Here is a 21,294-nt window from a genome sequence, read left to right as displayed (position 1 = left end):
TGGCATGTCAGGTGAGCTCTGTCAGGACAATCTTAAAAGAAATGAAGTCATGCTCAGGTTGGTATAAAGAACAGGATTTATTCCAAACACCTTTGGGTACAGACCAAGCAACTTGACTAAAGACAGGACCACAGCAATCATTCAGGGCACCAGAGTTGCCTAGTACAGGATAGGGTATTTGGATTTGGGATAGGGAATCTGGTATCCTGCTACCAAGCCTGTGATCCATGCAGTGTCTTTGCTCCTTGTACCACAAAATTCCCTAATTGCCATACCTCCTTTCGTTAGTCTGGAGTCTGTCTGGATTAGCATGGACAAACAGAACACTCCCAAACCGGTGCATGATGCAGAGCACAAGGCTGGGTGGGACTGGGACCCAGCAGCAGGCCTGGCACAGGGGGCTGATGTGGCCAGGCAGGATGGATTGAGGGGAAGGGGGGAGCTGCAAAAGCACAGACTGCACTGGCAGGTGGAACATGTGCACAGAAAGGCACAGCAGGACTGGAACTGCCACCCCTAGTAGAGAACGTCCTCGAAGCCGAGCAGCAGGAACTGGTGCAGGGCGCTGGGCAGATGCAGCTGGGACAGGACCAGCAGCAGCCGGCCCTCCAGGAGGCTCCTGAGCACGCAGCGAGCCAGGTGCTGCAGGGAGCGAGGTCTGTGCCCCAGGGAGAAAAGGGACTGGTAGAAACATGGGTATTTCTACAGAGAGAAAAAAGGAGCAGAGGCATGCACAGCTGAAGATGTCACCCTGGGACCAGAGGTAGAACCAGACATCCACTTGCCTCACTATGGAACATCCTCCCCATCCCCAACAGCCCATCCCTGTGCCTGCAACCCCCCTGGCCAGCCCCAGCTCCACCCAACCCTCCCTGGCAGAACCCACCAGGGCCTGGACACGTGTTCCTCAGCAGCAGCCAGCACTGGGTCCCTTACCTGCACCACCTCTGCTGGAACTGCTGCCAGCCAGTCCTCGGAGACGCGCACGTGGCTGTAGCTGTTCACCAGGGCCTCGATGACACGCGGGCAGCTGTGGCAGCACCGCAGCACCTGGCACGGACAGACAGACGCCTTGAGAGGCCACCTGGAACAGGGGCTGGACAGTGCTCAAGGAATAAAGCAGGGATTGATTAAAAGGCCTTCAAAGGATGCGCCTTGGGCAGTACAAGAGCCTGCCTGAGGCTACGCCCAAGATGGACTCCGAGTCACGGGTTGTCATATTTTTATAAGTTTTGGTCCATTTACATACTGGGGTTAATTGTCCAATTCCAGCTCCAGGTTATGCAGCCCCATCCTCCCAGTTTGCTCTCCTCAATTCACTGTTGTTTGCACTTTTTGGGCCTGAAGCTGGAATGGTATCCTTGGTTCTGGGGCTGGAAAGGGATTGTTTTGTCTGACTAAGCTGTGAAGAGAGCTTGCTAACACTTTATGTAAAGTTCAGAGTTATACACTAACGCAGTACAGAATCTGGAAAATATGAAAGCTAAAACTTAAGGCATCAAGAGCAGGTGATCATCATCATTTGGCAGGATCCTGCAAGTCCCACTCACCTCCTAAAGTACTGCTCAACCAGATGTAGTAAATCTGGTGAACTCCTGTCCTTCCCTCATTGTGACCCAGGAGAGAAAAACCAATGCAGGTATGGAGTACCAGAGCATCCCTCCTTGCAAAGAGGAGGGCTGAGCCATCATTCAACATGCACAGCATGGCTGCCTTCAGCACAACCCACAGCTCCTCCTCAGTCACAGAGACCATTGTGCATGGCTGGGGTGATGATCCCCACCAGCTTCACTGCTGCAAGGAGCTCATAAACACCAACACTGCTTTGAACCAGACTCCTTACCTCACATTGCAGTAGTTAGAGCATGAGCCATTCCAGGGCAGGGACTGGCATTCACTTTGTGATCAGACAGAGCACAGCACACCATGCCTCTTTTGAGGGCCACACCGGGGGCTCAGGGATGCAGGATTGTGCCTCTTTGGCTGCAGAGACATCTGTACCTGTGTCTAGAGCGGTGCTGGACCCATATAAAGGGTGGCACAGAACCGCAGAGGACTTCACAGGTATTTGTACATCATCTCTGGTGTGTCCCACACTGGTGTAGGTGCAGGTGACACACCAGCGCCGTGTACCTAGCAACAGTTCAGCCTTTGGAGAGCACCCCACCCAGGCAAAGCTGCACAGAGGCAGATTTCCCTGGCTCCGGGCTGCCACTCCCCATGGCCCAGGCCAGCAGTAGCTGTCAGAGTCTATTCTGGCTGTACCAGTGATCCTCATTATCTGGCGTTAATAGGAGATTAATTAGTGTTAATTGTTGATTTTCCTGTATTTTCCCAAAGGGGAGAGCAATCTGCTGATCTCCGGGCTGGGTAATTATTGCAGTGCTCAGGAATTAAGACAGGAAATTAACCCTTTGTCTGCGGGTGTTTTGCAGAGACAGCAGGAGCTGGAGGGTGTACCCCTGAGAAGAAACACCTCCAGAGGAAAAGGACCAACAATTTCTAGAGCAAGTAATTATGGAAACTGGGGTGAGTGCTGTCTACACATCTTAGCAGACAAGCACGAGAGTAGTACAGCAAAACACCCCCCAGGAGAAAGCATCAGGGATTCCCATGCCAGTACCGGCAGTTCTCCCGGACAGGGCAGGGCAGCGAACAGGCTGCCTTGGAACAAGCCCGGCTGTGACAAGAGGGCCCAGGGGGCCCTGGTGCTGCTCACAGCCCTCCCCTCCCGCCCAGTCCCCGCACCTTGAGGAGGGAGCCCGGCCAGACGCGCACGGCGCCGTGGTTGAGCAGCGCTCGCACCACGAGCTCCGGGCGGTGCTCCCGCCGGTAGGCAGCCACCTGCAGGATGTTGTGCAGGGCCGTGTTGCCGCCGTAGTTCATGACATTGACATTGGCACCCCGGGCCAGCAGTAGCTCCGCGATCTGAGCGTTGGCATTCTTGCAGGCCAGGTGCAGCGGGTGCTGCCGGTCGCGGTCCTCGGCGTTGACGCTGGCGCCGCTCTCCACCAGCAGCTGGCACACGCGGTAGTAGCGGTCCATGTCCTGGGGCTGGTGCTGCTGGGCACAGGCAGCATTCAGCGGCGTTTGCCCCTCCTTGTTCCTCAGCTCCAGCTGAGCCCCGTGGCGCAGGAGCAGCTGGACGTGCTCTGCCAGGCCGTGCCGCGAGGCCACATGCAGCGCTGTGTCCCGCTCCTCCGTCTGGCTGTTCACACTGGCACCGTGCTGCAGCAGCTGCTGGACACACCTGTGCGGGCCAAGGCGACTTGCTGGCCATTCCTCATCTCCACCTCCCAGCTCCCACAGCTGTACCATCCCAGCTTTTCCCCAGAGTCCGAAAATCCCTGCTCCTCGTGCCCTGGAGCAGTGCTTTTAAGCCGGGATGACTGGTGAGCAGAGATGCTGCCCACCCTGTGCAGCTAACTCTGCACAGACCTCCCAAGTGTTGTCACACCTGTGCCTGCTCACACGCACAGCGGATCTGTGCAGGAACACCCTGAACATTACAGTGAGACCACTGGCTCCTCAGCTGCGCCTGCTAAGGACACGAGCTTGCAGTCACCTGCTGGAGCTCAGGGCTGATCCGGGTGCAGGAGCAGGCACCAGGGCCAGCCCGCTCTGCACCCACCAGCCCTGAGTGAGGAGGGACCCTCCCACACGGGATTAGCCTTGAGCAGGCACCAGGGCCAGCCCGCTCTGCACCCACCAGCCCAGCCTCAGGGGTGAGGAGGCACCCTCCCACACGGGACTAGCCTTGAGGGGCGGGAGGCTGGCTGCTCCCCGGCAGGCAGGACTCACCCGATGGAGTCGGAGCTCTTGCAGAGGTGCAGGGGCCGGTGGCCCTGCTCAGACACGGCCTCGGGGTCGGCCCCGGCGCGGAGCAGCAGCCGCGCGCAGGCCGCGCTGGCGGCCGCGCAGGCCTCGTGCAGGGCCGTCCTGCCGCCCGGGGCCAGGTCCACGGCGGCGCCGCGCAGCAGCAGCAGCCGCAGGCACTCCGTGTAGCCCCGGCCCGCCGTGATGTGCAGCGGCGTGGTCAGCTCCTGCTCGTAGCTCAGCGACCACAGTCCTGCGGGGAAACAGAGCTCAGGCAGCCACGTCCAGCCGCGGTGCACAAACACGTGCCCTTTTCCTTGAGGTACATCCCCTGAGAGACGGGTGTTTCCCCTCAAGGGACATCAAGGCCCTTCCCTTGCTGCACTGGGACTGGCCCCAAGGCAGAGATCCCTGGAAGGCGCTCAGGCCACACAGCCGTGCAGACAGGGAGCTCCAGGGAGCAGCAGAGGCTGCTCTGGGCAGCGTGCCCTTCACCTGTGCCTCAGGGGCGACACGGGGCTGTTCTTCTCAGGGGTGCAGCAGATGGAGGGTCTGGGGCACGAGCAGGGCTGATGGCAGTGAGGTGGCTGGGCTGCACACTGTGTGTGAAGCACCACAAATACAAGGAACCAGGCTGTAGAGAGGTGTCAGAGCCAACTACCACACACACAGGGATTCAAACAAGCCCTGAGCAGGGTGCAGACAACAAGCTACAGCAAAGCTGGACATCTAGGGCCTAGGAGAGAGCAAGGGGCTGATATGTGCCAGCTCTCAAAGATGCTGACCCAGCACAACCCACAGCTGAGCCGGTGCTTTCTGCTGGCTGACAGCCTGCAGATGCTACAGGGAAAATTCTCCTTAAACTGTGCTTCTTACTGCCTACCCAAACTGAGCTGGAGATAACCCAGACTGCATGGTGTGTTCCATACTGCATCCTCTCAGCTCCTTCTTGCAGAGGCAGTACGTCACCTGTGTTTTCCAGGGCCAGGTTCAAACTGCACCGTCTCAAAGGTCTAACTCCTGTTGTGATAGCCATCACAGGCTGTCCTGTTGTGACAGGACCATCTCAAAGGTCTAAACCATGTTGTGTCAGTCTGGCACAACCCGCAGTGGGAGCCCACAGCTCCCAAGCACTCAAGACAATCCCTGTGGGAGGGACCAGGGTTCCTGGATGCACCCTGTGCTCTCAGAAACAGGAACCCCTTTCCACAAGGAACACAGGGGAACCTGACCACATCCCCATGCTCTTGTTCCCGTTCTCACTGCTCTGCAAGCCAAGGAGCACCCGTAACCCAGAACCCCAGCAGCAGTGCCCTGCAGCACACAGCCCAGGCTGAGCCCCACAGCCCAGGCTGAGCCTCACAGCCCAGGCTGAGCCCCACTGCACGCAGCCCAGGCTGAGCCCCACAGCCCAGGCTGAGCCCCAGTGCAGCCATGCCCCACAGCACACAGCCCAGGCTGAGCCCCACAGCCCAGGCTGAGCCCCGCTGCTCCCCATACTCAGCCCGCGGGGGTTGAAGCGGTAATTCTTCCACTCTTCCAGGTCGCTGCTGTCAAACACAGTGCTGGCGCTCAGGTTGTTCTGAGGATCTCCGAGGATCTCGGCTATGGTGCCCTGATCCCCAGCCAGCAGGGCCTGCCAGAACACCTGGGCAGGGCCATGTGCCTGCCGTGTGCGGATGGGCTCCTGGCTCTCGTCTCTTCCGCCTGTGGTGCTGCCCATAGCACCCGAGCAGGCTCTCCCCAGAGAGCAGGACAGGAGCTGCCGTGCACCCAGCCAGGCTCTGAGGCACAGCCCCACCGGCAGCCTTGTTTGGGCCGAGAATCTGCCTGCCTGCCTGCCAGCCCAGGGCGTTCACAGGGAGGGGAGCACATCACACCCCTCTCTGGCTCAGGCTGGGCACAGCTGAAGTCTCAGCTGTTCTATTCCAGGAAACCTTGTGACCAAACGCTGGGGCCAAGAGGCTGATAAATGCTCTCCACTCAGGCAGCAGTACCTCAGCAGTGCCATGCTGGGAAGGGGAGACCTTCAGGGAGGGCAGGAGAGCTTGAAGGGTAGAAATGGGGACGAAACATCACTAAGATGACAGAGATGGAAATGGTTTTCATGCCTATGCAGTGTGTTGCCCAGTGCTGCCCAGACCACAACAGCATGACCCCAGCAGCTCCACACACATCTCCAAGCCTTTGTTCACCTCTTGGCTCCACATATGTCTCCAGCACTGCCACCCATCTACCAGTTGCATCTGAGCCATTGGCACTAGGAAGATTTTAAAATAAGCTACAGGACAGCTAGTTTTAATCAAAGCCAAAGAAATGGTAGAAATAGGTAAAAGGATGGGAAAAGTTGGAGGTAATTATCCTTTAGACCCTCCCCACTTCCTCCTCTTTCTTGATATCCAGCCTTGCACAGAGCCCCTGCACAGCTTTAGTGCTCCCTTTCAGCCCTCAGACACTCCCCTGGCTTGGCTGCTCACTGCAGCGCTGCCACCTGAGCTGGTGCTTTCCTCTGAGCCCACTCGGCTCACACAGCCAGCCTGCCCACCCGGGCCACAGCAGAGCCCGCCCTGCTCACTGGCATCAGCACCGTGCACATACTGGCCACACCATGTGATCCAGAGAACATGTCAAACTGCATGCAAGGCTAGTGGAGTTCAGTCTAATTTTGTGTCATGGAACTACTCAGATCATGCAGCTAAACACCAGTTAAGTGACCCCAACAGACCACCAAGCAACAATTACCGGAAGACCAGAGCCAAGTGTAAGAAAGACAGGGAACTTTACCCTTCTCAGTAATGAAAATAAATGAGCAAGTCCTATGCTGACAGTATCCAGTTTGCTCTGTGTGTGCAAACTTCACCTTGTCTGACTGAAGTGTACCTACAAAAAGGTAAAGAAAGGGAAGCACCTGGCAGATGTTCCCACCTGATGGGACCGTCTATTTACACAAGGATATAAGCAGGTATCCCATGAGAGCCTGAGGTTCCCAGTCACACACCAGTAAGGCAGCAAGTGGTGTAAGTATCAGTGACACCAGACAGTTTACACTTCCTCTGGGCACCTTAAAATGCCAGCAAGGTGATCTGGGAAGGACAAGGTCACTAGAACCTACTGTTAAGGTCACTGAGTTCTGGGAACCTGTCCCTGCCTATCTCAGGTCAGTGAGATACAGAGACAAGCCTCAGGTAGCGTGAAGGTTTGGTTTGTTTTTTGTTATGTATTCTTATCTGACAAACTTGGCAGCACATTTTTGCTCTGTGCTTGAGGAATAATCTTGTTTGGTTGAGTTTTTCACGTCTTGAAACTTTGTTGGTTAGAGAAATTTCTGCATGAGGTTGTTTCACGTTGTTCCATTTTCTCTGGGGCACAAACTTTTACCAGCAGAGAGCCTGGCTGCTCCAGTACCTGCCAGCCTGGCACAAGACAGGAGTTACCACACTCAGTCCGTATTTTACTGACAAATTATCTCACACAAAAGTGAGTGTGATTTCAGTGATTTCATTTCTAAATAGATTGTAACAATTCAAAACCCGGGTCTTACAAATCTTGCAACTCAGTCAATAATCTTCCCCACTCTCCAGTAGCAGCATGTGCACCAGCAAGCCCACGCACCCTGTTTGTCTCTTGCTGCAGTGCATCCCCACAGAATGCCATTGTCTGTCCCAGCACCAGGACATTTGGCCTGCTCTCCTGGGAAAGCAGAGCTCTCATTTCAGCTTTGTCAACAGCTCTTCCATTCTCCTATGGGTGGCTTTTGCCACCAGCCTTCTGTTGAGGAGGCTCTCCACCAGATTTGCCCTAAACCAGGACAAATACAGTTAAAGGCCTTCCCCACTTGACGCTCTTAAATTCTGGAAGTCTGCCTGCACCAGCTCACCAGGTGACAGCAGCAAGAGCAAGGGCACACCCACGCTGCCCAGCACACCTCTGCCTTGGACACACACACCAGCTGCACTGCTTACTGAGGAGCTTACAGACCATACTGATGAGAAGGCAAGTAAAAGGGACCAGAGAGTCTGGAAGCATATATGGTAGCCCCAAGATGTGCCTGGACAAGGTAGAGATGGACAAGTGAGATGTATAGGTGGAAAGAAACACCAAGAATGATCAGCTCCTGCCTCCTGTCACTGAGGAAAGCTTGCTTCCACCATCTTTCTCATAGACTGGATTTCTGCTCCCCTTGTAAAATCTGTGTCACAGAACAGAGCAGCATTCTGGTGCCTCTCCACCCATGCACACTCCCCACTCACAGGTATTTCACATCCGTCCCAGCAATCTCTAACATGACAGTCCTAGGGATGTGCTTCTCCAGCAACTCTTCCAGGGGCCCTATTCTCATTATTTCCCAGTAGATCTGCCTCATGCCACCTTCAGCAAGCCTGCCACTACCTGTTGTACAGCCTTGGAGACTTCCTTCCTCACACTAAAGCTGTTCTTCTCAAGTCCTTCTTCCACCACTGGGCATTCCTTTCAATATTTTTCTCAGGTGCCTGAGCCCTATCCTTGGACCCCATCCTGGGCATTTTCTATCCCCACCATGTCCCAGTCCCTCCTACCCACCACGTTTGCTGCTGGTCCAGCGCAGCACATCGCCCCTGGTCTCGATGATGAGATTGATGGCTGAGCTCTTGGTGAAGTACTTCTGCACCATGTCCAGGTCTCCAGTGAAGAGCGCATTCTGGACCAGCAGGTCCTGGCACTGCAGTGGCTCCAGGCGGCCGAGCTGGTGCCTCCAGCCATGTGGGCTCAGGCTGAGCTGGCTGTGCTGGGAGCTCACACTGCAGGAATCCTTCCAGGGAGCCGGCTGCAGCCGACGCTGAGGGGCAGGGCGGAGAGGAGAGGTGCAGTCCATCGCAGGTAACTCACCAGAGGAGGCTGAGCCACACAGTGAACGAGCTATTACAGCAAAGGCCCTCTTGCTCAAAGGTTTGTCCTCTGCAGCCTGCTCCTGGGTTCCAGCTCCCCTGCATCTGGCTGGACTCAGGCAGAGGCCTGAATCACCCAGTATAAATAGCCTGGCTTGGCAGCTCCTCATCACCACCTCCCCTTCTTCCAAGAGCTTATTTTCAGCTGCTGGGTGCAATCACCAGCACGGACTAGGCACAGAGAGGGGTGGCAGGTGGCCTGGAATGCTCTTTGTGCTTGCTGGCTCTGCAGAGAGCCCCTGCTCCACACAGTGCTCCCACTGAGAGAGAGGCAGAGCAAGGTGAGGCAACCACGGCAGGGAGGCAGGTGGGAGAGGGGACTTGGGAAAGGCCTGGATCAGACTCGGGCTCAGAAGTCATAGAGTCCCAAGGACAGAGCTCTTCCCCACAGGCAGCTCCACAGGGACCAAAAGAGCCTGACCAGTACCACACACTGCTCTGGAATCAGCCCCTTCCTGGGCAGCAAGGCTGGCTGCCCACAGGGCTGGGCAGGATACAGAAGGGCAGAGGGGGAGCCCTGAGAAAAACACCTTGTGCAACACTGTCACATTGGTTCCAAACTGTAGCCAAGTTCTTCATGGTGTGGCTGGAGGCGCTGGTCAAACAGGGAGGCAGACTTTGCTTGTGTTCCTGTTGGCAGCTGTTTCCAGAGCAGAGCAAAGAGAGCCTTGAAGCTGAAGAGGGTCCATGAACCAGTCCCAGGACTGGGATCATGCCAAACATTCCCATTGCCACAGCACAGCTGCTCTGTGCCAGTGCAGCACGCCCTGGTGCTGGGCTGGGAGCACATTGTTCTCCTGAAGGATGCAGTGGCTGCATGTCCAGCTCCACTCTGGAACCCACACTCAAGCTTCGGTCTCCTCCAGCCAGGTGAGGGCTCAGAGCAGCAGCCCTGACTGGGGGAACTCTGAGCACAGGAAGTCTGGATTCCCTAAGAGATTAGGAAGAGGACAAACTAAGAACTCCTAGTTCCTCTCCAACTGTCTTTACAACTTGTGCTGTTCCTGGAACCAATGCCATCATTTTCACCCAGCTAGGGGCTTGGGACCAGAATCCCAAACAAGCCCCTCTCACTCAGCACTGTTCCCACACCCAAGGCCATCCAGGAAAGGTCCCTGGGAGGAGCTCCCCCACCCATTACCCGTGCTCACACTCAGCATTTCACACTCCTGGGTCTGCACATCCTTGACTGCACCAGCTACCCTGGACATTTTCTCCCATTCCCATGGCTAACAACAAAAAAATCCCTAAAACCACTTCAAACAAACCAATCAACCCAAAACTACATACAAAAAACTCACACAGAAAGGAAAAAACAAAAAAAACACCGAACCCACAAAACACAAGCAGATTCCTTCAGCATGTCCAAGCCCTGCACCCACAGGTGCCAAGAAGGAAAGTCCACAGGGACACTGAGGGCACTGAGGGTCCTCAGCTGCTGGCAGAGAAAAGGGTGCCAGCAGATCCATCCATTTCCAGCAGAGCCATGCATTTCCTAGCCAGAAGAACAGCCAGCTGGGTCACTGAGAAAGAGACAAATGTCAAATGTCAGAATACAACATCTGTAAGTGCATCTGGGGCTTTCATCCTCACCCCGCTAATGTTTGGTCACAAGGCAGCACTGAGAAAAACCACAGTGGAGACCCTGGCTAGGAGAGTCTGAACATGGTCAGGAGGAAGAGGATAAGGACTGAATACTGCCCTGTCCTCCCACAGAGGATTTCCATCCTGCATGGCTTGAGGGTGCCCACACAGCAGTCAGAGAGAAACAGAAAGAGCAGCAAGGCCACTGTCCCAGCCTGCACTAACCAGCACCCACAGAACCACTGCTGCGGCTCCATCAGCTCCCTCACACCAGTCCCTCCAGCTCGTGCATGGACATTCAGGGGCACAGGCTTGTCCTCAGCTTCAGAGCCAGCCCAGGACAGCTGACACAACTCCAACAGTGCCCTGAGCACCCCAGCTGAAAGCCCTGCGGCTTCAGGGTCAGGAACCTGCAGTGACACAAGTCAAGGGCTGGTCAGAAAGCGATCTCAGGTGAAGGCCAGGAGCGCTGAACAAGAGTTCCATCACCAGGCATGGCCCACAGACTCAATTCCCATGGACAGCACCCAGGTGCCGTGACCTGGCTGTGCCTTATCCCTCACCCCAGAGGACACCACGTCTATCTTGTCACATAAATGTCTCCATAGGGCCAAGCACTGCAGCCTTGGTGGGGGAGAGGCATGCAGAGCCTCAGAAGGAGGCTGTGGGGAGGGAGCAGCGTGCGTGGAGACGAGCCTGTAACGAGTTTGTAATATGCATGTGTGGCACGGCCCGCGCAGCGTCATCACAATGGCACAGGCACTTTCCCGCCTCATTGCCTCCCAAATGGATTTTAAATATCATTCCGAGGACACAATTATTTAAAACGCTGAACTAAACACTCACTAATGGGAAAACGGCGTGTGGCCTGCAGCAGCCATTCCTCATGGGGCCACTCTGCCCATGTCATCCTCTCCTCCAGCCCTACACCCGGCATGGGGCCACATGGCAGCTTCCTCCTCCTCTTCCTCAGAGGCCAAATAGGGCACCAGTGGTACCTGTGCTGAGCCCAGGCCAGCCCATTGCTCATGTGAGAGCACACCTGGTGTTCCCATCCCAGTGACCTGCAGCCCCAGAGCAGCTTCCAGGCACCAGGGACACTGTGAGTCACCCCAGGGCTCCAGGTCAGGGTCACCTCACCAGGCAGCAGGTCTTCCTGTCTCTGCCCAGTATGGCATCAGGTAACGCAGGGCTGCACTGGGAGAGGATAAGGATGAGAGCAAGGATGCCTCCTGACCCCCTTTATATGGCCATGGAAGTTGTGGTTTGTGCTTACAACATAAGATTTACCTTTTCACTTAGTCTGAATACCTCCCACACCCCAGGCACAATCCTGAGCAGGGGAGATGAGGAAAGCAGCATTATTGTGGGAATCCTGAGCACACAGAGCATGAAAAGAGAAAAATCCCAAGGAAACAAACTCTTTGTAGCAACCCTTGCTGGGGAGAACACAGGTGGAGACAGCCCCAAGAATGCTCGGTGCCCTTACAGCACTGGCAGCATCAGGGGTGACAGAGCTTCAGGCAACAGTGCGTTGGTGATGGGGGAGTGCCTGCCTGACCTTTGAGCATGCCCCCTCTCCTTTCCTCCATGCAGGGATTCCAAGGCCAGCACAAGCTGCCAGCCCTCAGAGAGAGCAGCCAAACCCAGCCTAAAGAGAAGGGAAGTGACCCAGAGCAGCAGCATCCCCAACACGAGCAGCTGAGCACACAGAGGCTGAGAGTCCATCGCTGGAACCCCGGCTGTACATCAGAGGTTCATCTTTTAACAGCTTTGGCATCACCAGGGCTATCCATCACCAGCTCATTTTCCTCCTGTGCTGTTTGGAGCAGTGTCTGAGAGACACCAGAGCACCACCTGGCAGCACGGCTGCCAAGGGACACTACATGGCAAGGGGAATGCACACAGGTCTGCTCACTGCTGCCAGCCTCCACTGCCCAAAAAGCTCCCTCCCCTCAAACCAAGAGCACATGCTCTTAAGCCACTGCTCTCTCAGAGAACAAAAAACAGAGCACAGGCACTGGAGATATTTTCATGAACACTCATTCAGCACTATAGTGCTCTTTTTGAGAGGTTGAAGAAAGGGACAAAGAAAAAAAAATGTTTCTAGCCCACAGACATGCACAGCTTAGTCAGAACACAGACGTGGGGCCAGGGACATGCAACATGAGAGTGATTTAGTGTTGCAGCACTCAAAACTTGCTGCGAGACCTGCGAGGACACAGGCAGATCTGGACAAAGACAGACCCTCTGGAGCAAGGCAGCCCCAGCACGCTTTGGAAGAGAACCTGCACAGGCTCCAAGTTTTGCTCGTAGTGTAACCTGAGTACTTCTGAGTTGTTCTCACAGTGACTGGTGCTCTGTCACCGGGCAGCAGAGCCTAAAAGCAACTTTGCCCACATCTCATGGGAGCCACAAGCCCGGTGTGAAAGCAGCTGAGCTGAGGCACGGCTCTCAGCAAAGCTCATCAGCTAAACACAGGGTGAGGCCTCAGGAAAAGGCAGCCTGTGTGACACCCTGTGCAGCTCCAGGGGGACTAACTGTGGGGAAACGAGCAGGATTCCTGCACAGCGAGAGAGAAACCCCTCACGTGGGAAATGTGAAAGGACAGTGTGGCTAGGTTCAGCCCTGAACTCCCTCATTGCAGGAGCAACCTCCTCCTCCTTCTGCCCCTCCGTTCCTCTGCACCCCCTGCCGCATCTCCGAGGAATGCAGGGATCTAGTAAGAGGAACGCGAGCTCTATCTCCAGCTCCATCCTTCAGGTCTTTGTTGGGAGTGGGGGGAAGAGGGGGATGTGACACGAAGCAGGATGCAAAAGTGGAGCACTGGAGAACCAAGCACCTACAGCTTTAAATCCTCACTCCCCCGGCGCTCACCCGGTGCTCGATGCTCTATCAGACATCTGCAAGAGACAGCCTCTGACTTCTCATAAACCAGCACCTTACCCACAGAGCCAGCCAGGCACCTGCCGAGCGAGCTGGGCTGCCGGCGGAGGAAGGGGCACGGTCCCCGGGCAGTGCTCCGAGCTGGGCTCAGGCAGTCACAGACACCCGGGCAGTGCTCCGAGCTGGGCTCGGGCAGCCAGAGGGACCCGGGCAGTGCTCCGAGCTGGGCTCAGGCAGTCACAGACACCCGGGCAGTGCTCCGAGCTGGGCTCGGGCAGCCAGAGGGACCCGGGCAGTGCTCCGAGCTGGGCTCGGGCAGTCACAGACACCTGGGCAGTGCTCCGAGCTGGGCTCGGGCAGCCAGAGGGACCCGGGCAGTGCTCCGAGCTGGGCTCAGGCAGTCACAGACACCTGGGCAGGGCTCCGAGCTGGGCTCGGGCAGCCAGAGGGACCCGGGCATCGCTCCGAGCTGGGCTCGGGCAGTCACAGACACCCGGGCAGGGCTCCGATTCGAGCCCAGGCAGAGGGACCCGGGCAGGGCTCCGATCCCAGCTCAGGCAGAGGGACCCGGGCAGTGCTCCGAGCTGGGCTCGGGCAGCCAGAGGGACCCGGGCAGGGCTCCGATCCCAGCTCCCGCTCACTCGGCAGGGATGGATCCCAGCTCAGGCAGGCAGAGGGACCCATCTCCAGGGCAGCAGCAGAACTGCAGCTCCGGGCTCCTCAGCGCTGCCCATCCCTCAGAGCGCGGCTGAGAAGCTGCTGCAAAGGGAAGTAAGCTGTAGTGAATGCCTCAAAAGTAAGGAATGTTTCTCCGTTGCCTCCTCAAAGATAAAGGTTTGCAAGTTAAAGTTTTGAACTGCCTCCAACAACGAACAGAAACTGGTTTATTTTAGAAAATGAGGCACCCCCTTTTCTGGTCATTAAAAGAGCTTGTAGGTGATACATGAGTATCAAGTATCACCTACAAGCTCTAGCAAGTAATAGACTTTTGATACATCAGGCAAACTTGGCCAGATGCTAAGGAGCAGCCAAGGACATTTTGGCAAGCGAAGATGAGGATCTCGACACGCCTGCCGTTGATAGGAGGTGGCTGTGACCTTGCCACGTTCAACATCCTCTGTAAGCAAGTACCTTACCTGCCACAGGGGCTGCAAAATCTACAAAACGACAAAGTCTTTGCTGTCCTGGCTGCTCGTACGAGGCTTTTCGTGCCTCACTCTGCTGGCCTGGCGCTGCTCCCTCTCTGGCTTGCTTGCCAGCTCTCAGAAGGAACCCACCAGGCAAAGACCCATCACACCAACACCGATCTCCCCTGTTGCACTCTATAAGCCAGCTCTGGACCTGTGGTGGTGGTCACCCCTTTCCTGTGCTTTTCAAAATTATTCTTGGGATTTCCTTCTTTTTTTCTTTGCTTTTCTCTTTTATGAAGAAAAAAAAAAAAGTTGAATTATTGCTTTGTTTTCCAACATGTAACCTCATTCATGTTTTGATCTCACTTTCAGGTATGTTTAGAATCCAGTTCCTTTCCACAATTATGGATCAAGGCAACACTTGCCTGTCCTCACCTTAGGCCTCCCACTCTTGGGCTGGACTCTCGCAGGCCTGCCTCCAAGCCATGCATGCAGCTGAGCATCCCCACAGCTCTCTGCCCCTGGTGCCAGCACGCAGCCTCTCCCCCAGCACAGCCACCACCAGGGCTGGAGGGAGGAGAACAGATCCCTCTCCAGTGCTGTCCTGCAGCCAAAAGGAAGCAGAGTCCCCAGCAGAGCCCTTGGCTCTCTCCCAGCCAGCCCCACTCCACAGCAGCAGGGTCAGAGCTGCAGGGAGATGCTCGGTGCTGCTGCTGCCTCCTGTGCGTTCCCCAGAAGCATCACACACACCCAGGCTGGCCCCCACCAGAGATCAGCATCTGTCACAGCTCATGAGACCCAGCAGCACCTCACAGGCTGGGGAAACCCAGGATTGCCCCATTTGCTGTCACCTTGACACTTCACACAGCTCTGGTCCCTCCTGGTACTCCCACCCTGACAGTGGCTGTGAAGATAGGACATCAGAACCAGGCATCCAGTCCCACCCTGGAGCTGACAAAGGGCACTGCAGCAGGTTGTCCAGAGAAGTTATGGATGCCCAAGCCTCCAAAGCCAGGCTGGACAGGGCTTGGAGCAACCTGGTCTAGCAGAAGGCGTCCCTGCCTGTGGCAGGGAGGGGGACCTGGAGGGGCTTTAAGGGCCCTTTCAACTGAAACTATTCTGTGATTCCCCACCCAGAACATGGAGCACGTGTTTTCTTCACTGCAGCACAGACCCTGAGGCAGCAGCTCCATGCAGAAATCCCCACACACCCCAGGAAGGTGCTGTGCTTACAGGGCAGCCAAGCAGCCACCACAGGGCTATGGCTCTGGACACAGCACTCAGCCCTGTGGGCTCCACGTGGACAGACAGAAGAGCGCCCATGCTCCATTCAGGGCCCTGCATCCCTCCTGTGAGAAGCACTTGGGGCTCAAGGAAAGGCAGAGAGGGTCAGTCACGATATGATGGTCCAAGGCAGAACACAGGACACCCAGCCCTAGCTCAGTTTAGAGCCCTGCAAGATAAAGCTCTCTTTAAAGGCACTGGAAGCAAGTAGAGATGATGGCCACATGTCTAGAAAGAAAAGTGTGGTTTTTTTCCAGTCAGTGAAGCTCATTTTGCTTCAGTCCTGCCTATGCCAGAAAAGGAGAAAGTTTTCCCCAAAAGGAAAAAAAAAAAAAACAACAAAAGAACCCACAAAACCAGCAAAACTCAAACTAAACAACAGCAATAACAAAAACAATACACAAAAACAGCTAACAAGGAAAAATTCTCATTTGCACAAACCACCAGGAAAAAAACAAAACAACCCAACCAAAGGACAACAGCTTTGAAAATAGCTTATAAACATTAGAAGAACCCTTTACACAGTGCTAATTTGATCCTATTGACCCAGAGAGATTTAGCATCTACTCTGACCAGTATAAACTGATAACTTGGGCACAAAGACCCACCACAGTTAGGAAGCAGTTGAAGAACAGCAGGACAGTCAAAGGCAGCAGAGGTTTTTAGCAGTCAGGAATCTGAAAGCCATAGTAAGGGGTTTGGAGAACTGCAGAGAACCCACTATGCTTCCCACAACGACCCCAGCTTTGCCCAGGCACACCCTGTGGTCCCTGCTCCTGGCTGCACATGGTTGTTGACAAACAGCAGCTGCTCTTCCAACCCTCCCAAGCAATCCCCACGGCCACAGTTTAAAGCGTCTCACAATTTGTGATGCCAAGATTAAAGCCACGCCCCGTATTTCCATGCATTTTTTATTTGCAGGCAGACCGCACGGGGTTCCGCTTTCTCAGCTGAGAAAGAGCCGAGGCCTTTCCGGCAGGAGGAGGCGGCGCGCCCGGGTCACTCGCCGCCGGTGTACTTGGCCACGGCCTTGGTGCCCTCGGACACGGCGTGCCGGGCCAGCTCCCCGGGCAGCAGCAGCCGCGCCGCCGCCTGCACCTCGCGGCTGCCGAGGGTGGCGCGGCGCCCGTACTGCGCCAGGCGCGCCGCCTCCGCCGCCAGCCGCTCCAGCATGTCGCTCACGAACGAGTTCATGATGCTCATGGCCTTGGACGAGATGCCGAGGTCGGGGTGCACCTGTGGGACACAAACCGCGGCTCAGGGTCCCCCCCAGCACCTGCAGGGAGCGGCAGCTCCGTCCCCTTCGCTCCGACTCCGAAGGCACCCGCAGCTGCCGCCCCGAGGGTTTCAAACCGTGGGCCGCTTCAAACTCAGGACAGGCTCCCATAGTGCTGTAGGAGCTTGGGGATTGCACTGGCAGGAGCCTCCTCACAATCCCCGTGAAAAACATGGCTGTGAGGGATGGAAATACTCCCACCTCAACTCCTGTCTACAGGCTCATGCTGACAACTGTGGCCTGGAAAATTCATGGCCACTTCAAAAATGCTCTCATCTCCCCATCAAGAATCACCAGACATCTACTCACAGGGCCAGAAGCAGCTACTTCTACAGTACTGACTTTCATGAAATTACTTCTTCAGGCAGAGCTAAGCACCAGAGCTCATTCCCTCTAGGAAAAAATTTCTGCTCTGGATGCATCTCTACTACCCCTAGAACCCACCCCCTCAACTTCTAAGCTTCAGCTGGGCCTCTCCTGTACCTGCAATCACAGTGTTTTTTTCTTTCCCCATCTCTCTAGAAACTCAGATTTTTCTTTTCCACTCTCTTTATGTTGCTGACATACAACAGGCAGCAGTTACCTTACGTACAAGGTAATTTCTAGCAGGAAGAAACATTTACTCACCTGCTTCAGTACTTTGTAAATGTAGACTGAAAATGCTTCCTTTCTCTTTGGCTTCCTCTTAGATCTTTTTTCCCCAGAGGCAGCAGCACGACCACGTTTCTTCAAAGGTTCTGGGCTCATCTTAATCCCCAACAGAACAGCCAGCAAGTGCTGTGGGGCTGGTTATATAGCACAGGACTTACCCTGCCTCAGTTGCAGCCCCCAAGAAGCAGGACAAGTACACACCTGCGGCTGATGATTCCACTTTGCACTAAACGAAAAGCAGCTGGCCTGAGAGGAGCTTGGAAGTGACAGATTCAGCTAAACTTTCAGACCTGAGAAGTTTGAGTGTAACCGGGGCAAAGAGGGGCAAGAGCAGAAGCATCTGATTTACAGGGGACAGCATTACCAGAGAAGAGCCATTCCCAGGTCCAAAAGGAGCTTGGTGAAAGGAGGGATCTTGCTTTGGTGCAAGACTGTGAATTGGAATAGTCAAGGTACTCCAGAATCAAATGGAATCACATCTGTTCTATGGAACAGGTAATGCCATCAGGGGAAACGCAGTAACTGCAGGGAGCATAGGTCCAGAGATGAAAGGATGGCACTGTAAACATCCTGCCAGCCCAATTTCCCCTGCTACCTAGCCTGCTCTTGGGATCCCACCTGCTGCACACAACAGGCAATGTCAGGAGCAGGGCAGTGGAGGGCTGACACCCCAGGTGTGGATTGATCTGTCTTGGAAACCAATGATTACACTACTGAGGGTAAATGTGACACAGGATTTAGGCATAGCCAGGAAAAACGTGCAGCAGCATAGCAGGGACATGAACAAAACAGAGTTTTCTGTACGTTGGAGAGAAAAGGAAGCCTTTCAGCAGACATCACTGCAGCATTTCATAAAGGGGTGATACCAGTATGCTTGTGTGGTGGGGGAACACACCTTGTTTGGTGGGAGTCTCTGTGCTGGCAGGTGGAATCTCCTGCTTAGGTACACACATCACACTGGCACAGCCTGAGCAAACCACATCTGCCAAAGAGTGAGCCTGAGGGCCTACTCATCAGTCAGTGCTTCTGCTGCTGCTTGCACAGCCCACAGTGTTCCACTGAATCCCTTTATTCCCAGCCTGTCCTCGTGGGGAGGCACCTGATCACCCTCCCCTGGTGCCAGTGACTGTCACAGTGACAAGGGGGGCAGTGCCACAGCGAGGTTCTTGCTCCCAGACACTGAAACCTTAGCGATCAGGCAGTGCAGGCTGCAATGGTCGTGTCAGTGCATCTGTGAAGGAGAATGGGCTTGTGGAGATCTGGGATCCTCTTGAAACAGGAGTGACTAGTACTGGCAGTGAGGAGCAGGGGACATCACCACCTGTGCTTCCTAAGGGACCCTGTGTTGTCAGGAGCAGTACAGGGCCCACCCTGGGAGGGACATTCCACCACTCCTTGCAATGGGAGCTGTGTTTCCTTGGCCACAGCACACGGGGAGGACTCCTGTGCTGAAGGAGCTGGGGGCTGTTGTATCCCTCCCCAGCTACCACCTGTCTGTGACACACAGCCTTACACAGTGATAAACACACAGCTGTCTTTTCTGAAAAAAACCCATTTAGCTGGAAGGAGCCCCTGGGTGGAGGAACAGCACCTGGTCACTCAGCATTAGGCACAGAATGTCTTCACACACCAAGGGTGGAGGTGGTCCACAGAGCAGTACAGTCAGCCTTGGACCCTCAGGTTTGGGAATTACCCTCTGCTTCCCTGGACTGCATGGGCTAGAGGCTGTACAGGCTGCTGTGCTGGTTTGTGGGGTATGGATCCACCTGCAGCACACACACAAGGGAACCCCACAAGCCTGCACCTGCCCCCTCTGGCTGTGCTAGAGCCAACCTTGCTTGTGGACAAGAGGCAAGTGTGATTGTGCAGGCACTGGGTCATTTTAAGAAACGACCATCCTAGCACCTGAGCAACTCTTGTAATTTATCAACAGTTTTGCTTTTCTGTAAAACCAGAAAACTCTCAGCTGAAACAGCCTGAAGAGGCACTGCCTCAGCTTGTTGCTATCTCTGAGATCAGCGCTCCAGGACATGTGTCACCCACAGCTGCTCCAGCACAGCCCAACACACTGTCACCACACAACAAACCGAGGTTAAACCAAGGCTGCTAAAGCACATTTATGGATTCTATTTCACAAGTCCTGCCCTACTGTCACCCCTAGTGCAGCTACAGCTGCTTTTGCTTCAAACATGTATCTGTGGCCCTTGTTTATACATCAGAGACGTGTCTGCATCTGGGAAGTTCCTCCTCTTTGCAGCAGCAGAGAGGTGACAGTGCTCTTCCTGGCTCCATGAGCTACAACAACGCTCCAGCTACTGCCCCTGTCATCCCAGCATCCCCCAGCCATTCTCAGGATTTACCATTCCCAAAGAACTCAGTGTAAGATTGTATTTTCCATTTATTACTACAGATCTGAAATGTACTGAAATGTATTGTTGCCAAATCTTTGGTAAGAAAAAGAAGTTCAGGACAAATAGCTCTAGCTTCAGTGAGGACTCTGACCTCACCATTCTCAGAGCTACTTCACAACCATTTCCAACTCACCAGCACCTCCTACAACCTAGAGAGGAGCACAAACAGACCTGTATTAATCTATTATTGTTAAACTTTGTGGCCCATTAGTCTTTTGAGTAATCACTTCTGTGAGTTTTCACACCCTCACTCTACCTGATAACTTCCAAGTCCTCCACTGTGAGATATTAATCCAGGTGACATTTACTACCATCTAGACTTTTCTGCAGAACTAACTTGGAAGCGCTTATACTAACTGGCATTATTTTCCCAGAAAACATATTATTTTTCTCCTCTCAGGTCATTGCTAGAACCAGTAAAAACCTGAAGGGTCCTTTTTGATCTACTAGAAGCAGCTCACATTTGTCCTATGGATGACACTCAGTGCTTCCACAGCAGCAGTCACAACTTGGATGGGCCCTTTGGGAAAGAAAATTAAGGAAAGACTTCTTATAAGTCAAAGTCAGTCAGTTGGCACCAAAGAATGCTCTGCATGGGAGCACAACTCCTTCATTTGTCCTGTCCTTCCATTCACCCAGGCACTGGTGCTGCCACATGGGCTGCTGGGCTACACGAGCCTCTCCTGGGACCAGGGCTGTCACTCTCATGGCTCAGAAGTAATTCAAATGATGACCCATGATCAAAAAACCTTTCTCTTTAGTACTTTTTATTCTAGTACTAAATTAAAAATGTGTTTTATTCAAGCTTCTGTGGCTCAGGGTGAGATTTGAACACCAACTTTTCCAAAAATCTGTTACTGACACCAAAAATAACAATTAAACTTCAGCTGATTAGTCTTTAGTTAAACCTGCAAGGAACAAGGAACTAGTTCAGAGTCCAAAATCCCTACATTATTTAGTCTTATTATTAGACACTTCAAGGTGAAGCAAAACGCCACACCTGAGCCAGTGTGTTTGTAAGAGCACAGGCTGGTGGTTCCACAGATCTATGTTCTGCCTCTAACAATGATCTGTGGAACACTTTCGGGTTGTGTCTGTCACTGTCTGTGACAGAGGCATCCGTGGCCTGTTCAGGGACTCGCTGGAAATGCAGTGTTCAGTGTGAGAACCCTGTTCAGTGCCTGCACAGCTCAGGACTCCCCACCCACATCTCTCAGGTTCTGGCCGCAGCCTTGGTTCCACTGAGGAACTGAGCACTTTGCAGGCAGAGCTGCTCTCACTCAAAGCTCAGGACTTGCTCACTCACCCCAGCACAACCCAACTACCATGGC

General features: G+C 54.5%; 2 protein-coding genes across 2 annotated transcripts; both read right to left on the bottom strand.

Moving 5' to 3' along the window:
• Positions 1 to 345: 345 nt before the first annotated feature.
• ASB10 (ankyrin repeat and SOCS box containing 10) lies at positions 346 to 8,668 on the bottom strand. The gene is made up of 5 exons (XM_054273365.1): positions 8,377 to 8,668; positions 3,802 to 4,069; positions 2,749 to 3,250; positions 937 to 1,050; positions 346 to 702 (listed from the first exon to the last, which is right to left on the bottom strand). The coding sequence occupies exons 1-5, from the start codon at positions 8,666 to 8,668 to the stop codon at positions 517 to 519; spliced, it is 1,362 nt and encodes a 453-aa protein (XP_054129340.1). The 3' UTR covers positions 346 to 516.
• Positions 8,669 to 16,624: 7,956 nt separating this feature from the next.
• On the bottom strand, positions 16,625 to 21,291 carry LOC128935218 (late histone H2B.L4). Its single transcript, XM_054273364.1, has 3 exons — positions 21,270 to 21,291; positions 17,529 to 17,686; positions 16,625 to 16,861 (listed from the first exon to the last, which is right to left on the bottom strand). The coding sequence occupies exons 1-3, from the start codon at positions 21,289 to 21,291 to the stop codon at positions 16,625 to 16,627; spliced, it is 417 nt and encodes a 138-aa protein (XP_054129339.1).
• Between the last annotated feature and the right edge of the window lie 3 nt (positions 21,292 to 21,294).

The sequence above is a fragment of the Melozone crissalis genome, unplaced genomic scaffold (assembly GCF_028551555.1).
Source record: "Melozone crissalis strain CALT ecotype California unplaced genomic scaffold, PUWL_Pcris_2 ptg000016l_1, whole genome shotgun sequence".
Classification (NCBI taxonomy): Eukaryota; Metazoa; Chordata; class Aves; order Passeriformes; family Passerellidae; genus Melozone; species Melozone crissalis.
This window is presented reverse-complemented; position numbering and strand designations above follow the sequence as displayed.